Source organism: Pongo abelii, chromosome 11 (genome assembly GCF_028885655.2).
Source record: "Pongo abelii isolate AG06213 chromosome 11, NHGRI_mPonAbe1-v2.0_pri, whole genome shotgun sequence".
Classification (NCBI taxonomy): domain Eukaryota; kingdom Metazoa; phylum Chordata; class Mammalia; order Primates; family Hominidae; genus Pongo; species Pongo abelii.
The window spans coordinates 75,767,253-75,785,632 of NC_071996.2; the positions used below are offsets into that span (position 1 = coordinate 75,767,253).

Sequence of the window (18,380 nt, forward strand, 5' to 3'; positions counted from 1 at the left end):
TACATTTATTTATTCTGTTAGTTACAATTTAAATAAAGCTTGGTCTTGGTGACATTTTATTACAAAGATATTTCATGGTAATGGTATTTGTTTCAACAATTCAACAATACTGATATTATGTTTACATTTTTCAAAGCCAGCTATTGTCACCATAAAACTCAAAGGGAAGACATCATCTTATAAATGAAAAGGAAATTTTTGCTTAATGTGGTTCTTAATGACTTCAAAAAAAATGAAACAAATACTTTATACTAAAATCCAGTAAACTACTTTCTACGGAGAAGTGGTTTGAAAAGCATGTAACTATATGTGTATATAGTGAGTCCACAATTTCCAATGGCAAAACCAAAAGGATGAAAGAATTAAATGCTTATTTAAAATAGTTAATATGTTAGTTTAGCTATCCACGTACCTAAAGATGACATTTTATATGAAATAAAGGTAATAATATTGCCTTTCTTGCAGCTTCAAAGTCATGAAACTATTTAATCATGTATCTTTTTTTTATTATACTTTAAATTCTTGGATACATGTGCAGAACTTACGGTTTGTTACATAGGTATACATGTGCCATGGTGGTTTGTTGCACCCATCAACCCGTCATCTACATTAGGTATTTTTCCTAATGCTATCCCTCCCCTAGCATTAAACGCCCCTGACAGACCCTGGTGTGTGATGTTCCCCTCCCCGTGTCCATGTGTTCTCATTGTTCAACTCCCACTTATGAGTGAGAACATGTGGTGTTTGGTTTTCTGTTCCTGTGTTAGTTTGCTGAGAATGATGGTTTCCAGTTTCATCTATGTCCCTGCAAAGGACATGAACTCATCCTTTTTTATGGCTGCATAGTATTCCATGGTGTATATGTGCCACATTTTCTTTATCCAGTTCTATCATTGATGGGCATTTAGGTTGGTTCCAAGTCATTGTTATTGTGAATAGTGCTGCAATAAACGTACGTGTGCATGTGTCTTTATAGTAGAATGATTTATAATCCTTTGGGTATATACCCAGTAATGGGATTGCTGGGTCAAATGGTATTCCATGTCTTCATCGTCATTAGAATGACTTTTTTAAGTTAACATGGTTTTCGGATTACAATGTCTTCACTGTAGTGTAAGATGTTTGAAATATCATGCTTTGGGGAAATCTCTGTATTATACTATCTCTGGATATTTATCTCAAGCTACAAGTACCCAATGGCATAACGTTAGGATTGTTGAATATTTTAGTCCCATATGCTATATTTGTAGTCATAACTGACAGCTTTTCAAAGTGATCTTTAAAAGACTTGTTTTCAGTGACATCCTGCAGTTGGAATTGAGAACTCATAGTTCCAGGAATAATTGCTCTGTGTTAAATTTTGTTGCCCCTCCCTACTTCCCTCTCTCTCTTTGGTCTTATTCATATAGGTGACCTTTATAAGCTTTGAAAAACTAACTTTGATTGAGGTCATCTCAGACTTATATATTTTTCCCCAAACAGTATTTTGTTGTTCAAATAAAGTAATGGAGAGAGCATCTTAAAATATGAGGGATTTTAGAAGTATCTGAATATAAGTTGACTCATTCTTTTCTTAGGTATAATTTTACGGGACTGCAGTTGCCATCTTTATAATATCCACATGACTGTTCCAAGTGTAAACATATTTATCTTAAGAACTGTGTCATGCCTAAGAGCCATTCGTAGGGTGCCGCTCGTCTGTAAACTGGCCTACTTGTCCTTATGAATAATGAGGGCTGACTAAACTTGATTGAAACGTGAGGAACTTTGTGTTTGTAAAAGTTAGCAGTGTTTCTTATTTCAAGGGTTTTATGGCATTCTCTTGCTTATTCTATTAAACCTTTTATTCTTTAAACCTTACAGTGGGCCATATGTATGAAATTTATAAAGTATTAATGATCTTCTTAACCAAAACAAGAAAAAAATTCCAAAGGGTTCCCAGTTCTGTACTGTTTTATCATCTTAAAAGTTTAAATAAGATGTTCTGCTGCCATTGTTGTTTTTACTGTTCACTATATTAGCACTTTCTCTGATGTGCTTTGGAGGTTGATCGATGAATTTCTTAGGCGTTTTGCTGGAATTAATTTATGGGTGTCTGACTAGATGGTGAAGAGTAGACTGAGAGAATCTTCAAGTGACCATGTCATTGTTTTCTTGCTGTCTTGTCTTGGTGATTAAGATACAATTCTTTTTAAAACCAAATGGCACTGGTTATCATGTTTCCCAAATCAGAAATCTATTTTAGTTAATATTTTAAAGAAATATGAAGCCATAGCAAAAAACAAGTATTATTTTTACTACAGAGTGTTAATGGATGTAAAGAGGTTAGCGAAATATAGTGTTTAATTAATGATGTTTATTTTTACTATATTTAATGAATAATCTTTTCATCTCCTTTAAAGAAAAATAATGTTTATTGGTTAAAGGTAAGAAATGATAGTTAAGACACCAATTTAATTTCAAGATCTTTGACTATATTATGCATTGTACAATGGATTTCACTTTTCATGAAATGCCTCAGTTTTCCTACTTTAATTTTTTTTATTACCATTCAACTTATAGTTTTTCTCCTTTAAAATAAAGATAATGATGAATAAAAATAAAAACATAACATTGTGTAAAGCAATACATTTTTGTTCACTTTTGTTAACTTTAAAATGTATGTAGATATATTAATATATCACAACAATAGCATAAAGGATGAGGGAGGGAATGGAGTTATATTGGAGAAAATCTTCTGTATTTTATTGTAATTAGATTAATATTAATCTGAGGTAGATTGTGCTGAATTAAGATACATTTTATGATCCTTTGAGTTACTACTAAGAAAGTCATTCAATAAATATAATAAAATATCAATCAAGGATTTAAATGATAGATTAAAATTTTTTATTGCAAAAGAGGACAATAAAGGAGGAACAGGAGACTGAGAAAGACAGGAGACATGAAGAAAACATGGCAAATGTAAACCCAACTGTATCAATAATCACATTATATGTAGATGTTCTAAACACTTCAATCAAAAGGCAGAGATTGTCAGATTAGATTAAAAAATAACAAGATCAAACTATGTACTCTCTACAAGAGACATACTGTAGATTCAAAGATACAAATAGGTTGAAAGTAAGAAGATAGAAAAAGATATGCCATGCAGACAGTAAGCACCAGAGAGCTGGAGTAACTATATTAAATTTCAGACAAAATACAGCAAAGATAAGAAATATTACTTGAGACAAATAGAACCTTTTCAAAATGATAAAAGGATCAATACATCAGAAAGACATAGCAATTGGAAATGTATACACACCTAAAACAGGTCTCAAAGTATGAAGCAAAACTAACTGAATTAAAAGGAGAAATAGGCAATTCACCAGTAACTGATATCAGTATTCCACTCTCAATAATTGATAGAACAGCTAGACAGAAAATAAAATGGGATATAGAAGACTTGAAGAACACTCAGCCAACTCTACCTAACTCACATGTAAAGAATACATACTTTTTCAAGTACACATGGAACATTCTCCAGAATACATCATAACGGAGGCCATAAAATAAATCTCAGTTCATCTAAGAGGACTGATACCATACAATGTGTGTTTTCCAATCACAATGCAATTAAAATTGAAATTAACAACAAAAGGAAATCTGGAAAATTCCCAAATTTTGGAAATTAGGCAACACACAGCTAAACACCCACTGAGTCAAAGAAGAAATCACAATAGTTTTTTTTTTTTTTTTTTTGAGATGAAGCCTCATTCTGTCACCCAGGCTGGAGGGTAGTGGCGCCATCTCGGCTCACTGCAACCTCTGCCTCCCAGGTTCAAGCGATTCTCCTGCCTCAGCCTCCCGAGTAGCCACCATGCCCAGCTAATTTTTTGTATTTTTAGTAGAGATGGGGTTTCACCATGTTGGCCAGGCTGGTTTGGAACTCCTGACCTCAGGTGATCCACCTGCCTCAGCCTCCCAAAGTGTTGGGATTACAGGCGTGAGCCACCACACCTGTCCAGAAATCAAAGTAGATTTTAAAATATTTTGGAGTGAAACAAAATGAAAATGTGACATATCAAAATTATAGAATATTAAAATTATAGAATGCAGATAAGGCAGTATTTAGCAGGAAATGTATAGCTTTCAACACCTATATCAAAAAGAAGAAAAGTCTGAAGTGGATAACCTAAGCCTCAACCTGAACAAACTACAGAAAGAAGAACCAATTAAAACCAAAGCGAGTCAATGAAAGGAAATAATAAAGATTAGAACAGAGCTCAAGAAAATAGAAAACAGAAAAGCAGTAGCAAAAATCAGTTTATTAGATTTGTTAATCTTTCCAAAGACTAAAGGATTTATTAATCTAAAGACTAGACTAAAAGTTTAGTCTTTGAAAAGATTAATAAATTTGACAAGCCTTTAACTACATTGATCAAGAAAAAAGAAAAGATAAAGATGAGCAAAATCAGGAATGAAAGAAAGACCAGTGCTATGGCTCCTGCAGAAGTTTATAAGGATTATAAAGAAATGTTATGACCATCTTTATGCCAATAAATTAGACAATTTAGATGCAGTGAACAATTTCCTTAAAAGATACAAATTATCAAAACAGAAGATCTGAATAGACCTATAATTTAAAAATTGAATTAGGCTGGGCGCAGTGGCTCAAGCCTGTAATCTTAGCACTTGGGGAGGCCAAGGCGGGCAGATCACTTGAGGCCAGGAGTTCGAGACCAGCCTGGCCATCATAGCGAAACCCCATCTCTACTAAAAATACAAAAATTAGCCAGGTGTGGTGGCGCACCCCTATAGTCCTAGCTACTTGGGAGGCTGAGGCATGAGAATTGCTTGAACCCGGGAGGTGGAGGTTGCCTTGAGCTGAGATCATGCAACTGCACCCAGCCTGGGCAACAAAGCAAGACTCTGTTTCAAAAAATAATAATTGAATTAGTAATTTTAAATATTTCCATAAAGAAAAGCCCAGGCCAAGATGATTTCACTGGTGAATTCTATAAAATGTTTATAGAAGAGATAACATCAATTCTTCCCATACTCTTTCAGAAAATAGATGCCAATATTCTATATGAACAAGCAGTATTATCCTGATACCAAAGTCATACAGAGACATAAGAGAGCGACAGACCAATATTCTTCATGAATATAGATGTAAAAATTCTTAACCATATTAGCATACTGAATCCAGCCACCCATAAAAAAGATGATAAATTCCAATTAGAATTTATCCCAGAAATGGAAGGTTGGCTTAACATCTGAAATCAGTCAATGTAAGGTACCATCATATACAATAAAATCATAGAATAGAAGACAAAAACCTTATATGATCATTTCAAGATTCAGAAAAAGCATTTGACAGACAACACTCGCTGATAATAAGAAATCTCGGCCGGGCACAGTGGCTCACACCTGTAATCCCAGCACTTTGGGAGGCCAAGGCGGGCAGATCACAAGGTCAGAAGATCGAGATATTCTGGCTAACACGGTGAAACCCCATCTCTACTAAAAATACAAAAAATTAGCTGGGCATGGTGGCGGGCGCCTAAGTCCCAACTACTCGGGAGGCTGAGGCAGGAGAATGGTGTGAACCTGGAGGCGGAGCTTGTAGTGAGCTGAGATTGTGCCACTGCACTCCAGCCTGGGTGACAGAGTGAGACTCCGTCTCAAAAAAAAAAAAAAAAAAAAAAAAGTTTAAAAAAAGAAATCTCAACAGACTAGGAATAAAAGAGAATTTTTCCAACCTGATAAAGAGCATCTACAAAAACCTACAGCTAATGTCTTATTCCATGGTGAAAAGCTGAATGTTTTCTCCCCAAGACTGGGAACAAGGCAAAGAAGTTCTACTCTGACATCTATTTAACATCGTACTGAAGGTTTTAGCCAGTGTGATCAGGCAAGAAAAAGAAGTAATAGGCATCCAGATTGGAAAGGAAGAAATAAAACTGTCTTATCTGACAACCTATAGGTAGAAAATCCTAAGGAATGCACACACACACACAAAAGCTACTAAAACTAACAAACATGTTTAGAAGGGTCACAGGATGCAAGATCAGCGTTTAAAAATCTATTGTATTTCTATATACTGAGAGTGAACAACCTAAAAATGAAATTAAGAAACAATTCCATTTACAGTAGCATCAAAAAGAATAAAATAGTTGGGTATAAATTTAACAAAATAAGTATAAGACTTGTACAATGAAAAGTACAAAAGGTGCTGAGAAAATTAAAGATCTAAACAAATAGACATTTACATATTTATGGTTTAGAAGATTCAGTGTTGTCAAGAGGGCAGTTCTCCCCAAAATGATCTGTAGATTCCACACAATTCCTATCCAAATCCCAGCAGACTTTTTTTTAGAAATTAACAAACCAATTCTAAAAGTTACGTGGTAATGCAAAAGACCTAGAAATAGCCAAACCAATTTTGAGAAAGAACTAACTTTGAGGACTTAGACTGCCTCATTTCAAAACTTATAAATCTGTAGTAATCAACATAATACAATATTGGCACAATATCTACAGGGCTATAGACCAAAGGAACACAATTAAAATTCTAGGGAAAAAGCCTCAGATTGATTGGCAATTGATTTTCAACAAAGATGCCGAGACAATTAAGTAGGTAAAAGACAGTCTTTGATTGCTGAGACAATTAGAAATTGATATGCCGGGGCCAGGTGTGGTGGCTCACGCCTGTAATTCCAGCACTGTGGAAAGCAGAGGTGAGAGGATCGCTTGAGCCCAGGAGTTCAAGACCAGCCTGAGCAACATGACAAAATCCCGTCTGTACAAAAAATACAAAAAAAAAATTAGCCGGCGTGGTGATGTGCACCTGTAGTCCCAGCTACTAGAGAGGCTGAGGTGGGAGGATTGCTTGAGCCCAGGAGGTTGAAGCTGCAGGGAGCCAAGAGTGTGCCACTGCACTCAAGCCTGGGCAACAGAGTGAGATCTTGTCTCAAAAATAAATCCATATGCCAAAAAAAAAAAAATTAGAGCCACACCTCAGACCATACATAAAAATGAAATGAACTCAAAATGGATCATAAGCCTAAGTATAAGGGTTAAACTATAAACTCTCAAAAGAAAAATAGGAGAAAATCTTCATGCTTTGGGGTTAGGCAAAGAGTTCTTAGAAATGATACCAAAAGCACAGCCATAAAAGAAAAATTGATAAATTGGAATTTATAAAAATTAACAATTTCTGCTCTTTGAAAGATGATCTTAAGAGAGTGAAAAGACAAATGATAAACTGGGAAAAAATATTTGCAAATCATATATATGACAAAGGACTTGTATCTAGAACTAAAAAAAATTATTTGAACTCAATAAAACAACCCAGTGTAAAAATGGACAAAACATTTGAATAGATATTTTGCTTAAGAATATATAAAAGGGGCTAACAGGCACATAAAAAGATGCCCAACTTTGTTAGTCACTAGGGAAATGCAAAGTAAAAGCACTGTGAGATACCACTAGTGTTATACCCACTACAGTGGCCATAATCAAAAAAACAGACAGTACTGCTGGGCACAGTCACATGCACCTGTAATCCCAGCTACTTGTGAGGCAGAGGGTGGCAGGGAAGGACTGTTTGACAACAGGAGTTTGAAGTTTGAGACTAGCCAGGGCACCATAGCAAGACCCCTTTCTCAGAAAAAAAAAGACAATATCAAATGTTGGTGAGGATGTGGAGAAACTGAAACCCTCATACATTGCTGGCAGGAATATAAAATGGTACAGCCTCTTTGGAAAACAGATTGATAGTTTCTTTAAAAGTTACAGCTAAACTTACCATATGGCCCTGAAATATCAGTCCCTGAAATCTACCCACGAAAAATTAACATATTTACACACACAGACATGTACACAAATGTTCATAGGAGCATTATTCGTAATAGCCAAAAACTGGGAACAATCCAAATATCTATGAACTGGGGACTGAATAAACCAAATGTAGTATATCCATACAACAGAATAGTATTCAGCAATAAAACAGAATGAAGTCTTCTTGTACGCTTACCACTTGAGTGAACTTTGAAAACATGATGTGGCCAGGCGCAGTGGCTCAAGCCTGTAATCCCAGCACTTTGGGAGGCTGAGACAGGTGGGATTGCTTGAGCTCAGGAGTTTGAGATTACCCTAAGTAACATAGCAAGACCTCATCTCTACTGAAAATAAAAAATATCGGCCTCAGCATGGTGGTGTGTGTCTGTAGTCCCAGCTACTTGGGAGGCTGAGGTGGGATGATTGCTTGAGCTCAGGAGTTTGAGATTAGCCTAGGCAACATAGCAAGACCTCATCTCTACCGAAAAAAAAAAAAAAAAATCAGCCTCAGCATGGTGGTGTGTGCCTGTAGTCCCAGCTACTTGGGAGGCTGAGGTGGGAGGATTGCTTGAGCCTGGGAGGTGGAGGCCACAGTGAGCCGAGATCAAGGCTGCAAAAAGCTGTGATCACACCACTGCACTCCAACCTGGGCAACAGAATAAGACCCTGACTCCAGAAAGAAACAAAGAAAGAAAAAAAGACATTATGCTAAGGGAATGATGTCAGACACAAGGAACAATTTGTATGATTCTGTTTATATGAACTATCCAGAAAAGGCACACTGGTAGAGAGAAAAAGCAGATTGTAGGGCTGGTGTGAGAGTGATGATTAACTGCAAACTGGCACAGGAGAACTATTTGTAGTGATGGAAATGTTCTAAGACTGGATTGTGGTGGTGGTTGCCCAACTTTATGAACTTACTAAAAATCATCCAGTAATATACTTATTGCAGGTGAGTTTATGGTATGTAATTTATACTTCATTTTTAAAGGATTTTTCTGACTTTTTTGACCTTTTGTGCTTAAATTTTGAGAGCTCTTCTAAGTCCTTATGTGACAACGATTGATTTGTTTACAGTGTCATATAAGCTATCTGATTTATGCATTTAATATCTATCTCATAAGAATAACAACTTTTAAAGAAATACCCATTTATATACATACCTTTGTTTCAAATTTATTCTTCCAGCCTCTTCGTGTTTCTCAATTCCGGCTAAATGGCTTTTGATTCTCAACTGAAGTTTACTATTCATTGTATGTTACTGTCTTGTGTTTGACAGATATTTTTCAGGATGACATTAACTTTTAGAAACCAAACCATGGAACAATTTTTTTATATTTTTGATGTCTTTTGTTAAATTCTTTAACATATTTTCTCAATGAAAATATGAAGTCTTATTTCTGAAATGTACCTTGATTTTAATTACATGCTTATCTTTCCTCTTAAAATAGAATATGCTTCTCTGGGATCACTCTATGATTACATTAACAGTAATAGAAGTGAGGAGATGGATATGGATCACATTATGACCTGGGCCACTGATGTAGCCAAAGGTAATAATATTTGGTATATTCTTATAGAATTGGTGGGGTGCATTTTCCCCTCCTGAAATGGGGACTTAACATCAGAAAATGTTTTATTCTGTCTTTAGATGTTCTTTTTTCTGACCAAAAGTAGTAAGAATTCCACAGCTGATGGTACAGATAATATTTTAGGTCATTGCCTTTCCACTCCTGAATTCCTTTTCTCTTCCTCTTTTCTCTACTTTATTTCTATCCACGAAATCTAGTTGTAGCTTCAGGGCAGACATGTTTGTCATGTTTTGTGATATTATAATTGACTAGCTTGCTTGACACATTAAATGGAAAAATCATAATTCTGTTGTTCTAAAAGTCTCTACTTAGACTCAGTATCCAGAAAACATGATTTATTGTAGGATTAGTTCTACTCATTTTGTATACATAATATGCTAAAAATAGAAACCACTTGCAAAAAAAATTTTTATTTGTCCTGCCATGTAAAAGCAATTCAGATTTTATTTTACATTTAATGTAAACTTACTTAGGCATCGCTGTTGGAATTAAATATTTTTAATACACCAAACCCCTAAACAAGGTGCCCAGTCTTTTTTCTCATACATTCTTGCATAGATGAATGCTTTCTAAAGCAATTCAAACTTCATTTATTTTTATCTTTTTTTTTCCATTTTCCTAACTGAACATTTCTGGGCTTTATTTATAACTGTCAGAGTTGCTTTGGAAACAACTTCATCTAAATAATGAACACTGATAGTTATATTTGTATTCTAGCAACCCCTACAAAGTGTGTCTGAATTTTCCTGGGGCAATTAACTCCTTTACATTTTACTACTCCATTCTCTACAAGCATCTCTTTACAAAGCAAATATAATGTGATTTAGCACTCAGTAAGGGGAGCAACTCATACGTTGATTTCACTGTGTGACTTCCAAAAGTAGTAGTCTTTCCTTTGGGGAATTGTCTATTTTAAGTTTCATCAACACCTACCAAATTCTTCAAATAAGGAAAGTGAAAAAAAAATTTTTTTGAGTTTCATGCTAGATGCTGCTGCTGAATTGATGTCTCATTACCTTATAAAAATAATATGCTCTGTGTTTAGGGTGAGACTTTATGTTAATTTGCTTAATTGTGTATTGATGCATCAGGCATCTCAAATCATGCTTAAACTTTCATATTCTTAAAAATATTTTCATGTAATATCATAGTGACTTCTCTGCATGTCAGTAGAACACAAGGACCAGCTCTCTGTAAGCAAGGTGATGTGCCTTTATTGGGAGCTGCCTGCAGCATTGTGGAAATACCCTTAAATAATGTAAATGCATATATAGGTAGTACTTAACTTACAGCACATCACCTTACACACATTTGCATTTAGGGTGCTCAGCCAGTTACACCCATGTTATTACTTATTGGCACTTAGAATAGATAGACAGTAGATAAAACAGCTAACATCAGTCACTCTGCTTCCTGCTGTGCTATACTTAAGCATCCCTGGTTCCCAGCCCGGGAACCTCTTCTCCCTGCACCCCCTTAACCACATGCCACATCATCCCGACTGAGGGGTAAGTCTCTTGGCTCCCTGAGTCATTCTTGGTGTTTTCTCAAGAGTGCTAGTGCTCTGCATCAGAAGGGCAAGGAAGAGAAGGAATTGAATTAGGTAGCAAACTGGGCCTGGTGCAGTGGCTCATGCCTGTAATCCCAGCACTTTGGGAGGCTGAGGCGGGTGGATCACTTGAGGCCAAGAGTTTGAGATCAGCCTGGCCAACGAGGTGAAACCCTGTCTCTACTAAAAATACAAAAAATTAGCTGGGCATGGTGGTGCACTACTCGCCTATAGTCCCAGCTCCTCGGGAGGCTGAGGCAAGAGAATCACTCAAACCCCAGAGGTTTGCAGTGAGCCAACATCAAGCCACTGCACTCCAGCCAGAGTGAGACTCAGTCTAGGAAAAAAAAAAAAAAAAAATTAGGTAGCAAACTGGTACCAGAGTTAAAAATGAGGAAGGAGAGGCCAGGCGCGGTGGCTTCACGCCTATAATCCTAGCACTTTGGGAAGCCGAGGAAGGCGGATCACCTGAGGTCAGGAGTTCGAGACCAGCCTGACCAAGATGGAGAAACCCTGTTTCTACTAAAAATACAAATTTAGCCGGGCGTGGTGGCACATGCCTGTAATCCCAGCTACTCAGGAGGCTAAGGCAGGAGAATCACTTGAACCTGGGAGGCGGAGGTTGCGGTGAGCCAAGATTGGGCCATTGCACTCCAGCCTGGGCGACCGAGTGAGACTCCGTCTCAAAAAAATAAAAATAAAAAAAGGGAAGGAGAGAATGGGATTGGACCCCCTGATGGTATCCAAAACTGCAGATTAATAAAATTCCTTTTGCCTGTCTGGCTAATGTATTTGACCTCAGGTGAGAAGAGTGAGGCAGAGAAGAGGCTTGTATGTTTATGGACGCAAGTAATACTTAACATTTAAAAATCCTTTAAGATGGCCCATAAAAAACAAATCAAGGCTTTAGGAATGACTTCAGCTTTCTCTGATAAGCTGGGTGTAGAACTTAAGAATTTAAGAGATTAAATAGGAAGGCTTGATTTTTGTTGATTCTGTTTCAAATTCAGCTGTGTACCTTTCAGTTTAACCTATGATTGAATCCACTGGAGCAATGATATGTTGAGAAATCAAAAAATGAATATTTTAAGTAAAGGTTGATTCATGCATTTTAAAATACGCATTGCTCAGCATCATTGCTGTTGAGACAGTATCTCCACAAACCAAAAAAGATTCTCTTGTTTCTAGATGTGAGGATAATGGAGGGTGAACCAGCAAGTATATCTGAAATTGCTGCAAGCTAATCAGCAATGCTTAAAAGGAACAATTAAAGCAGATAAACTCCAATCCAGTTTCAAAATGGTCACCACTCATTCCAGTTCTCCCCAAAAGTCTCCTCAGTTACACCTGCCAATTCTTTTTTTTAGGAAACCCTGAATGTACACCTGATGAAAGTATTTTTCAGCCTTCTTAATTGTTTGTAATAAATATAAGGCAGAATTATAGATGGATCTACAAAAACATTAAATAGAATTTTATGTGAGTGTGATGACTATTGTTTATATGAAATATTATTTAAACATATACTATGCATCGTACACTAATACTTTATGGTACTTTTTTCTTATAATCTTCCATGAGGAAGGAAAGTGCCTATATTTAAAGCTTTTGTATTTGAGTCTCGTTTTTTGAAATCCTTACTTGTCAGCAAGTGTAGAAACTATCTCTACCAGTAGTAGTAATTATACAGATTCTACCTGAAAAATTATTAAGGAATTTGATTCTAAAGCAAGAGAGAGGTAACTGTGAAATCCAGTCATATAGATTATTAAATGCTACCCAAGTTGTAACTATTGAATTTTTGCAGTTTGAGGGATGTAGAACTTCGTATCGGAAGAGAAATTTCCTTTATCCCAGTTACATCTTATTTAAGATCACATAATTTGCTAATACTTGTGTTAACTTGACTCTTCAGTGATATCATTCAGTGATACCATTAAATGGCAAGAGTTTAAATTTTCTTTGTCCTTTCATGATTCTTCAATATATAATAATTAAAATAGTAGAAGAATAAAGATTTAAAAATTAACCTCTCTTATGCTTTAAAAAGCCAAAGCCTCTTATTAAATTATTTTCAATGCACTGTTCATTTTAAAAAGAAGCCTGTTTGATTTGGAGGTGAGGGGGAGGCTACTTCTGCCATTAGTTAGAAAAGACAACTTGAGAAATAAAGAGGATATATTTTAGTAGAAAATCATCCTTTTTTTGTTCTAAAGGGGTAGACACTACGTAAATACAGAAAGTCAAAAACTACTGAGGTGGTAACCATAAAGTGTGTCTTTAAAGTATAATTTTTGATTCAAAATAATAAAGCTCTATAAAGTTTATATACACCCAATATACTGACGTAATTTGATTTACATCCTAAATATGATGGAAAGAATTTTGCAGTATGTTGAAATACAGATTATCTCAAAGATTTATCCTTGTAAAAGGAATGAAATACTTTATAACTACTTTATACTTTTTTATCTGAAGATCATAAAATTATTTACCAACCATAACTAATCAGTCCTCCCAGTTCTCCCCACCACTACCCCACATCCACTCCCAGGTCTTGTTGGAATGGGTACTGAGAAAAAGCCAAGCTGCAGCTGGATAACCATAGATATCCAGAACTTTGGTAACTGGACATCAGAATCTGCAGTTGGGTACCTGCAGACAACCAGATAAAAACCACAAATTTTACTCAGAACTTTGGCAGATTTAGAAGGTGGTTGGTAGCGGAATACCTTAGTCGTGGAGCCCTCCTTTCAGTGGTTACTGTGCTATTTTCATGCAGACTGCAGAAAATTAAGGTGTCCTTATTAGGTATTGTAAGAAGCTAGATTTACCCACAAATTCCAACCGCTAAGAGATTAAAGCTTATAAATTTGACTTCACATATACATGTTACTAATGTAGACATATTCTGTTTCCATTTTATCAGTCATGGAAGAATAACACATGTGAATTAGTTTCTGCTCTTGAGTTCTTTGAAAAACTATGAAAGGTAATACTGATGTAATGTTGAAAAATATTAATAGGCCTTTATTTCTTCTTGTGTGAAAAGGAATGCACTATTTACATATGGAGGCTCCTGTCAAGGTGATTCACAGAGACCTCAAGTCAAGAAATGGTAATGTAGTTATGTTTTTATTTTAACTATTTTATTACAGATTACATACACTTGCATGTAGAAATGAGCATCATTCTTTTACATATCTTTTGTAACCTACTATTGGACTCACTGCTGATACCATGGAAGCCTTTCTACTGTCAATAAATAACAAAAATCTCAATATTATTTGAAGAAGCTGCGTAGTATTTCACTGTATATATATAGCCCAGAATGCAGACATTTGAATTGTTTACATTTTTTCTATGATAAGAAATGTTGGGCTTAATATTTCAGCCAAATTTTTCAAGACATCCCTAATTATTTCCCTAGAATCATTTTCTAAAAGAGATACTGCTGTGTCAAAGTATGCAGTCATATATTTTTAGTCTTCTATTTTTAGGTGGCTTTGTGCACTATCAATTTTGAATTTTGTTCTTGTTGCATCTGAATTGCATGGTGTGAATTGTTGATGCCAGTCATGCCTGTATTACCTGGAGTAGTGCCCAGAAATGAGCCACATGTTTGGAAGTTTGGAAAGTAAAGGCTCTCTTTTTCTTCTTTCTCTTCTTCTGTACTTTCTAAAGCTTATTTATGGCCCTGTATTTTATAATTTGGAGGGTGAGCATTTTAAAATAACTTGCAGGATTAGACATTACCTTCAAGTAGGAGTGGTAACAGAATGCTTCTTCTGTTACATCACTTCAGAGTTATCTGAGAAAGGCAGTAGGGTTATAGCACTAGCTAAAGTAAACATCAGAGTTTGCCACTTTTCTGAATACCCTCCAATCAATTAATTATTTACATGCTTTCTAAATGCTCCTTCTCAGTAAGGAGGAAGAGAACTATCTATTTTTAGGAGATCTTTAATTAAAATGCGTATATGCTAATAGTGTGATCCTTAGAATGGGTGGTGATGACAAGTAGTGGAAGAGGACCAGGGAGTGAATCGATCAGGTACCCTTGCACGTGCCTCAGGACTGTGAGGTTTGTGTGTGTGAGTGTGTGTGTGTTTAGCAGGGGGTGAAGAGATGGGGGCAGGGAGGGAAGTTATCGGCACCTGCCATTCATCAGTAGTCCAAGTTGGACCACCAATTTAACCCTGTCTGATTGTCCTTTCCTCTTCTAGGTTATCATGTATTCTTTGGTTCTTCTTAGACATAAGTTTCCTGGAACTAAGCACTTTTGATATATGGTCAGCTAACAGGAAGTCATTAGGAAATAATCTAGACTGTAGTAGAAAAGATCAGAGTTTTATGAATTTGTAAATTTTCAGTTCATGCTCAGAATTTCAATTTAACTATGTTATTTGACTTCAGTATATCTTAAATCTTCTACAAAAGAGGAATGATTAACTAAATTATGGATTTATCCTTGCTATCATTATGAAGACTCTATAACAGTGGAGAATGTTATATAGTCTTTTATAACTATATAAAAGACTATATAGTTACAGTCTTTTTTTATCCCCATTTTTAAAATTTTAAAAAGTTACAGTTATATGTATTGTAGTTACTAAATAAGAACACAGATACACTCATATTGAAAGAATATAGACCTAACTTATAGCAATTCTTTTTCCCTTGGAAAGGTAACCAGAGTTTCAACTTTCTATATTATGTATTTTTATAATGGCAGTTTTTCTACTGAGCACTTGTTAATCTTAAAATGAGAAAGCTGAATATAAAATTAATAATATTTACATTTCTATTTGTAAAAGTTTATAGCTTATTACTTATAGTATCAGGTTTACCCTGAGGCTATTTTCAAATATTAGATCATACAAAGATCATTTTCCCTCCTTGGTAAAATCATCAGTAACTAGTAAGTATTGATCATCTGTCATGTTCAAGGCACTGCACGGTTTACAAAAGAAACATCTGAAACAGTTCTTCAGAACTTTCTCCTTGGACTCATCTCCTCTTATGCTCTGATTCTTGCACTCCCATAAAAGCCCTATTTACATATTAACACTCAAAAACAGATCTCAACTTCAAAGCTATATATCTATCTGCTGATTAGACACATCCACATAGATATTTTTTAAGACCCTAAAATACATTATGTCCAAATTAATCTTTTCATTTTCTCCCTAACCCCGAAAAATCATCCCTGCATTTCCTTTACTGAGTGGCAATACTGTTTGCCCAAGCCAGAAATGAGATAAACAGTAGTTACAGTTTAAAGCCAGAGCTCCTATTCTAACCATTAATCTGTATTGCTTCTTTATCTGATTTTATCCTTGAGTTCGCTTCCTTCTCCCCCCAATATCCAGCCATTCATCAAGCCTAGGTGATCCTACATCCTAAATATTTTTTGACTCAGTCAACTTTTCTCCTGTCCTTTGCCACTGCCTTAGTACAGGTGTCCTCATCTGTCTCCTGGACCACAAAACCTTGAGTGCAAAGTGATCCCCTTGCCTCCAGGTCTATTCTTCTCTGCCATAGTCTCCCCTCTGCACCTTTGCTCATGTCATTCCTCCACATAAAATTGTTCATTGGCTTTCTCTTTCTCTTCTTGACCTGGCACCTACCTTCCAAAATGGCCATGCGTTTTTTTGTCTGCTCCTGAGATTTTGCATAGGCTCTCTCTTCTGCCTAGGAAACTACTTTCCTCCCTCAGCTCTCCTCTTTCTGGTTAACTCCTGTTTTTCAGGTTTTAGCATAAGCATCATTTCTTACAGGAAACTTCATCTGACTTCCCTCGACATAGATATCATTGTTCTTTGGCTCTATAGTATTGTTTGTTTCTCTCATCATGGAATCTATCCCGCTTTGTTGTAGATGTTTATTTAATTGTCTCTCTGATAAGAATATAAACCCCATGAGAGCAAAGACAGTGGCAGACTTGCTTACAGTCCTGTTCCACAGCATTGTACGTGGCCTTACCCACAGTAGCCTCAGCAAATATTTATTAAATGAATGAATTTATGAACAAGTGAATGAATGAATATTCTCTCCACCTTTAACAAAAATCACTCAGTTGGGAGGAAACCCTATATATAATATGAAGTAGTAAAGCTAATGACTACCCCAGTATCACATTGGCAGTACACGGGCAGAACCCAGGTAAAAATTTGGTTCTCCTAACTACTACTAATTTTTGTCTTTCTTACTGGCTAGTACTGCATTTGGATAAAACAAGTGTCTCAGAAGCCTTTTTAATCAGTACCTAATGGAATTAAGTTTTTGTTTTAATGTCAGTCCCCTTTTGCAAAATCCTCAATGCTGTAAATACATTGATTTCACCTTTCATAATCCCACATTGAAGACTGAAATAGAAGTTTATGGTTTTTTCAGTAGAAGACAGCTCAAACAAATTAGATTGTCGTAATTTATCCTTTTTTCTTTTTTAGTTGTTATTGCTGCTGATGGAGTATTGAAGGTAGGACTATTTCTTAAAAAAATTGTTAATTTCAGATGTAGATTTTTGTAACTGATAATTCCTTAATTAGCCAATAAGTAGAAAGTTGATACTGATTCCTGTTTTCTCAGATCTGTGACTTTGGTGCCTCTCGGTTCCATAACCATACAACACACATGTCCTTGGTTGGAACGTTCCCATGGATGGCTCCAGAAGTTATCCAAAGTCTCCCTGTGTCAGAAACTTGTGACACATATTCCTATGGTGTGGTAAGTTCATTTCTCATTTCTTGTTTACTAAAGGAAATACAAAAAGCAAACACTTTAAAGGAGAGATACAGTTTAACATGGTTTTATTTTTGAGACTGTACTGCTGGTGGAATGCCTGAAGCAGCACCATTGGAGAATGCTTCCTGGTTGCCAAAATGTTTAATCATTTTTAATCATCGGAGTTATTTTGTCCTGGGTTGAGAAGAAACCAACACCACTTCCAAGAAACAAATTAAATGGAATCCGAGATAGTGTTGGGCTCCACTTTGCCCGTGAGAATGATTTTTTGCAGGGTGGTAATGTCACTGTGGACTATCTCTGTAATTTCAATGGAAATGTGGATCATTTGGAACAGGACTTCATTGTAATGGATTGCTTAAACAGTATAAAATCACCAATAGATCTGCCAAGCGAGTTAATTACCAGGAAACTTTTGAGTCTCAACTATTAAACTGATTCATCGGTTTCTAAAAGTGCAAAAGAAAATGTACTTAGCACTTACCAGATGACCTTGTCCATGTCTGCTGCCAGTCTTAGAGTAGCAGTGATTATCTGAAGCGTGACTCTAAGGCATTACATAAGAATCACAGCAGAGCCACATAGAGAATAGACTAATGAGGGGGTGGAGTGCTCAAGGAAGAGACCACAGGAATGAAATCATTAAGGAGCAGTGGTTAAGGAGC

At 35.9% G+C, this 18,380-nt stretch overlaps 1 protein-coding gene across 6 annotated transcripts in view; it reads left to right on the top strand.

Moving 5' to 3' along the window:
* The window catches only part of MAP3K20 (mitogen-activated protein kinase kinase kinase 20), a 193,648-nt gene that overhangs the window by 98,027 nt on the left and 77,241 nt on the right, over positions 1–18,380 (top strand). For all 6 annotated transcript variants that reach the window (XM_024243283.3, XM_024243279.3, XM_024243281.3 and 3 more), the window contains 4 exons: positions 9,279–9,380; positions 14,021–14,086; positions 17,421–17,449; positions 17,560–17,697. In XM_024243283.3, the coding sequence (XP_024099051.1) occupies positions 9,279–9,380; positions 14,021–14,086; positions 17,421–17,449; positions 17,560–17,697 (335 nt within the window). The remainder of the gene's footprint in view (positions 1–9,278; positions 9,381–14,020; positions 14,087–17,420; positions 17,450–17,559; positions 17,698–18,380) is intronic.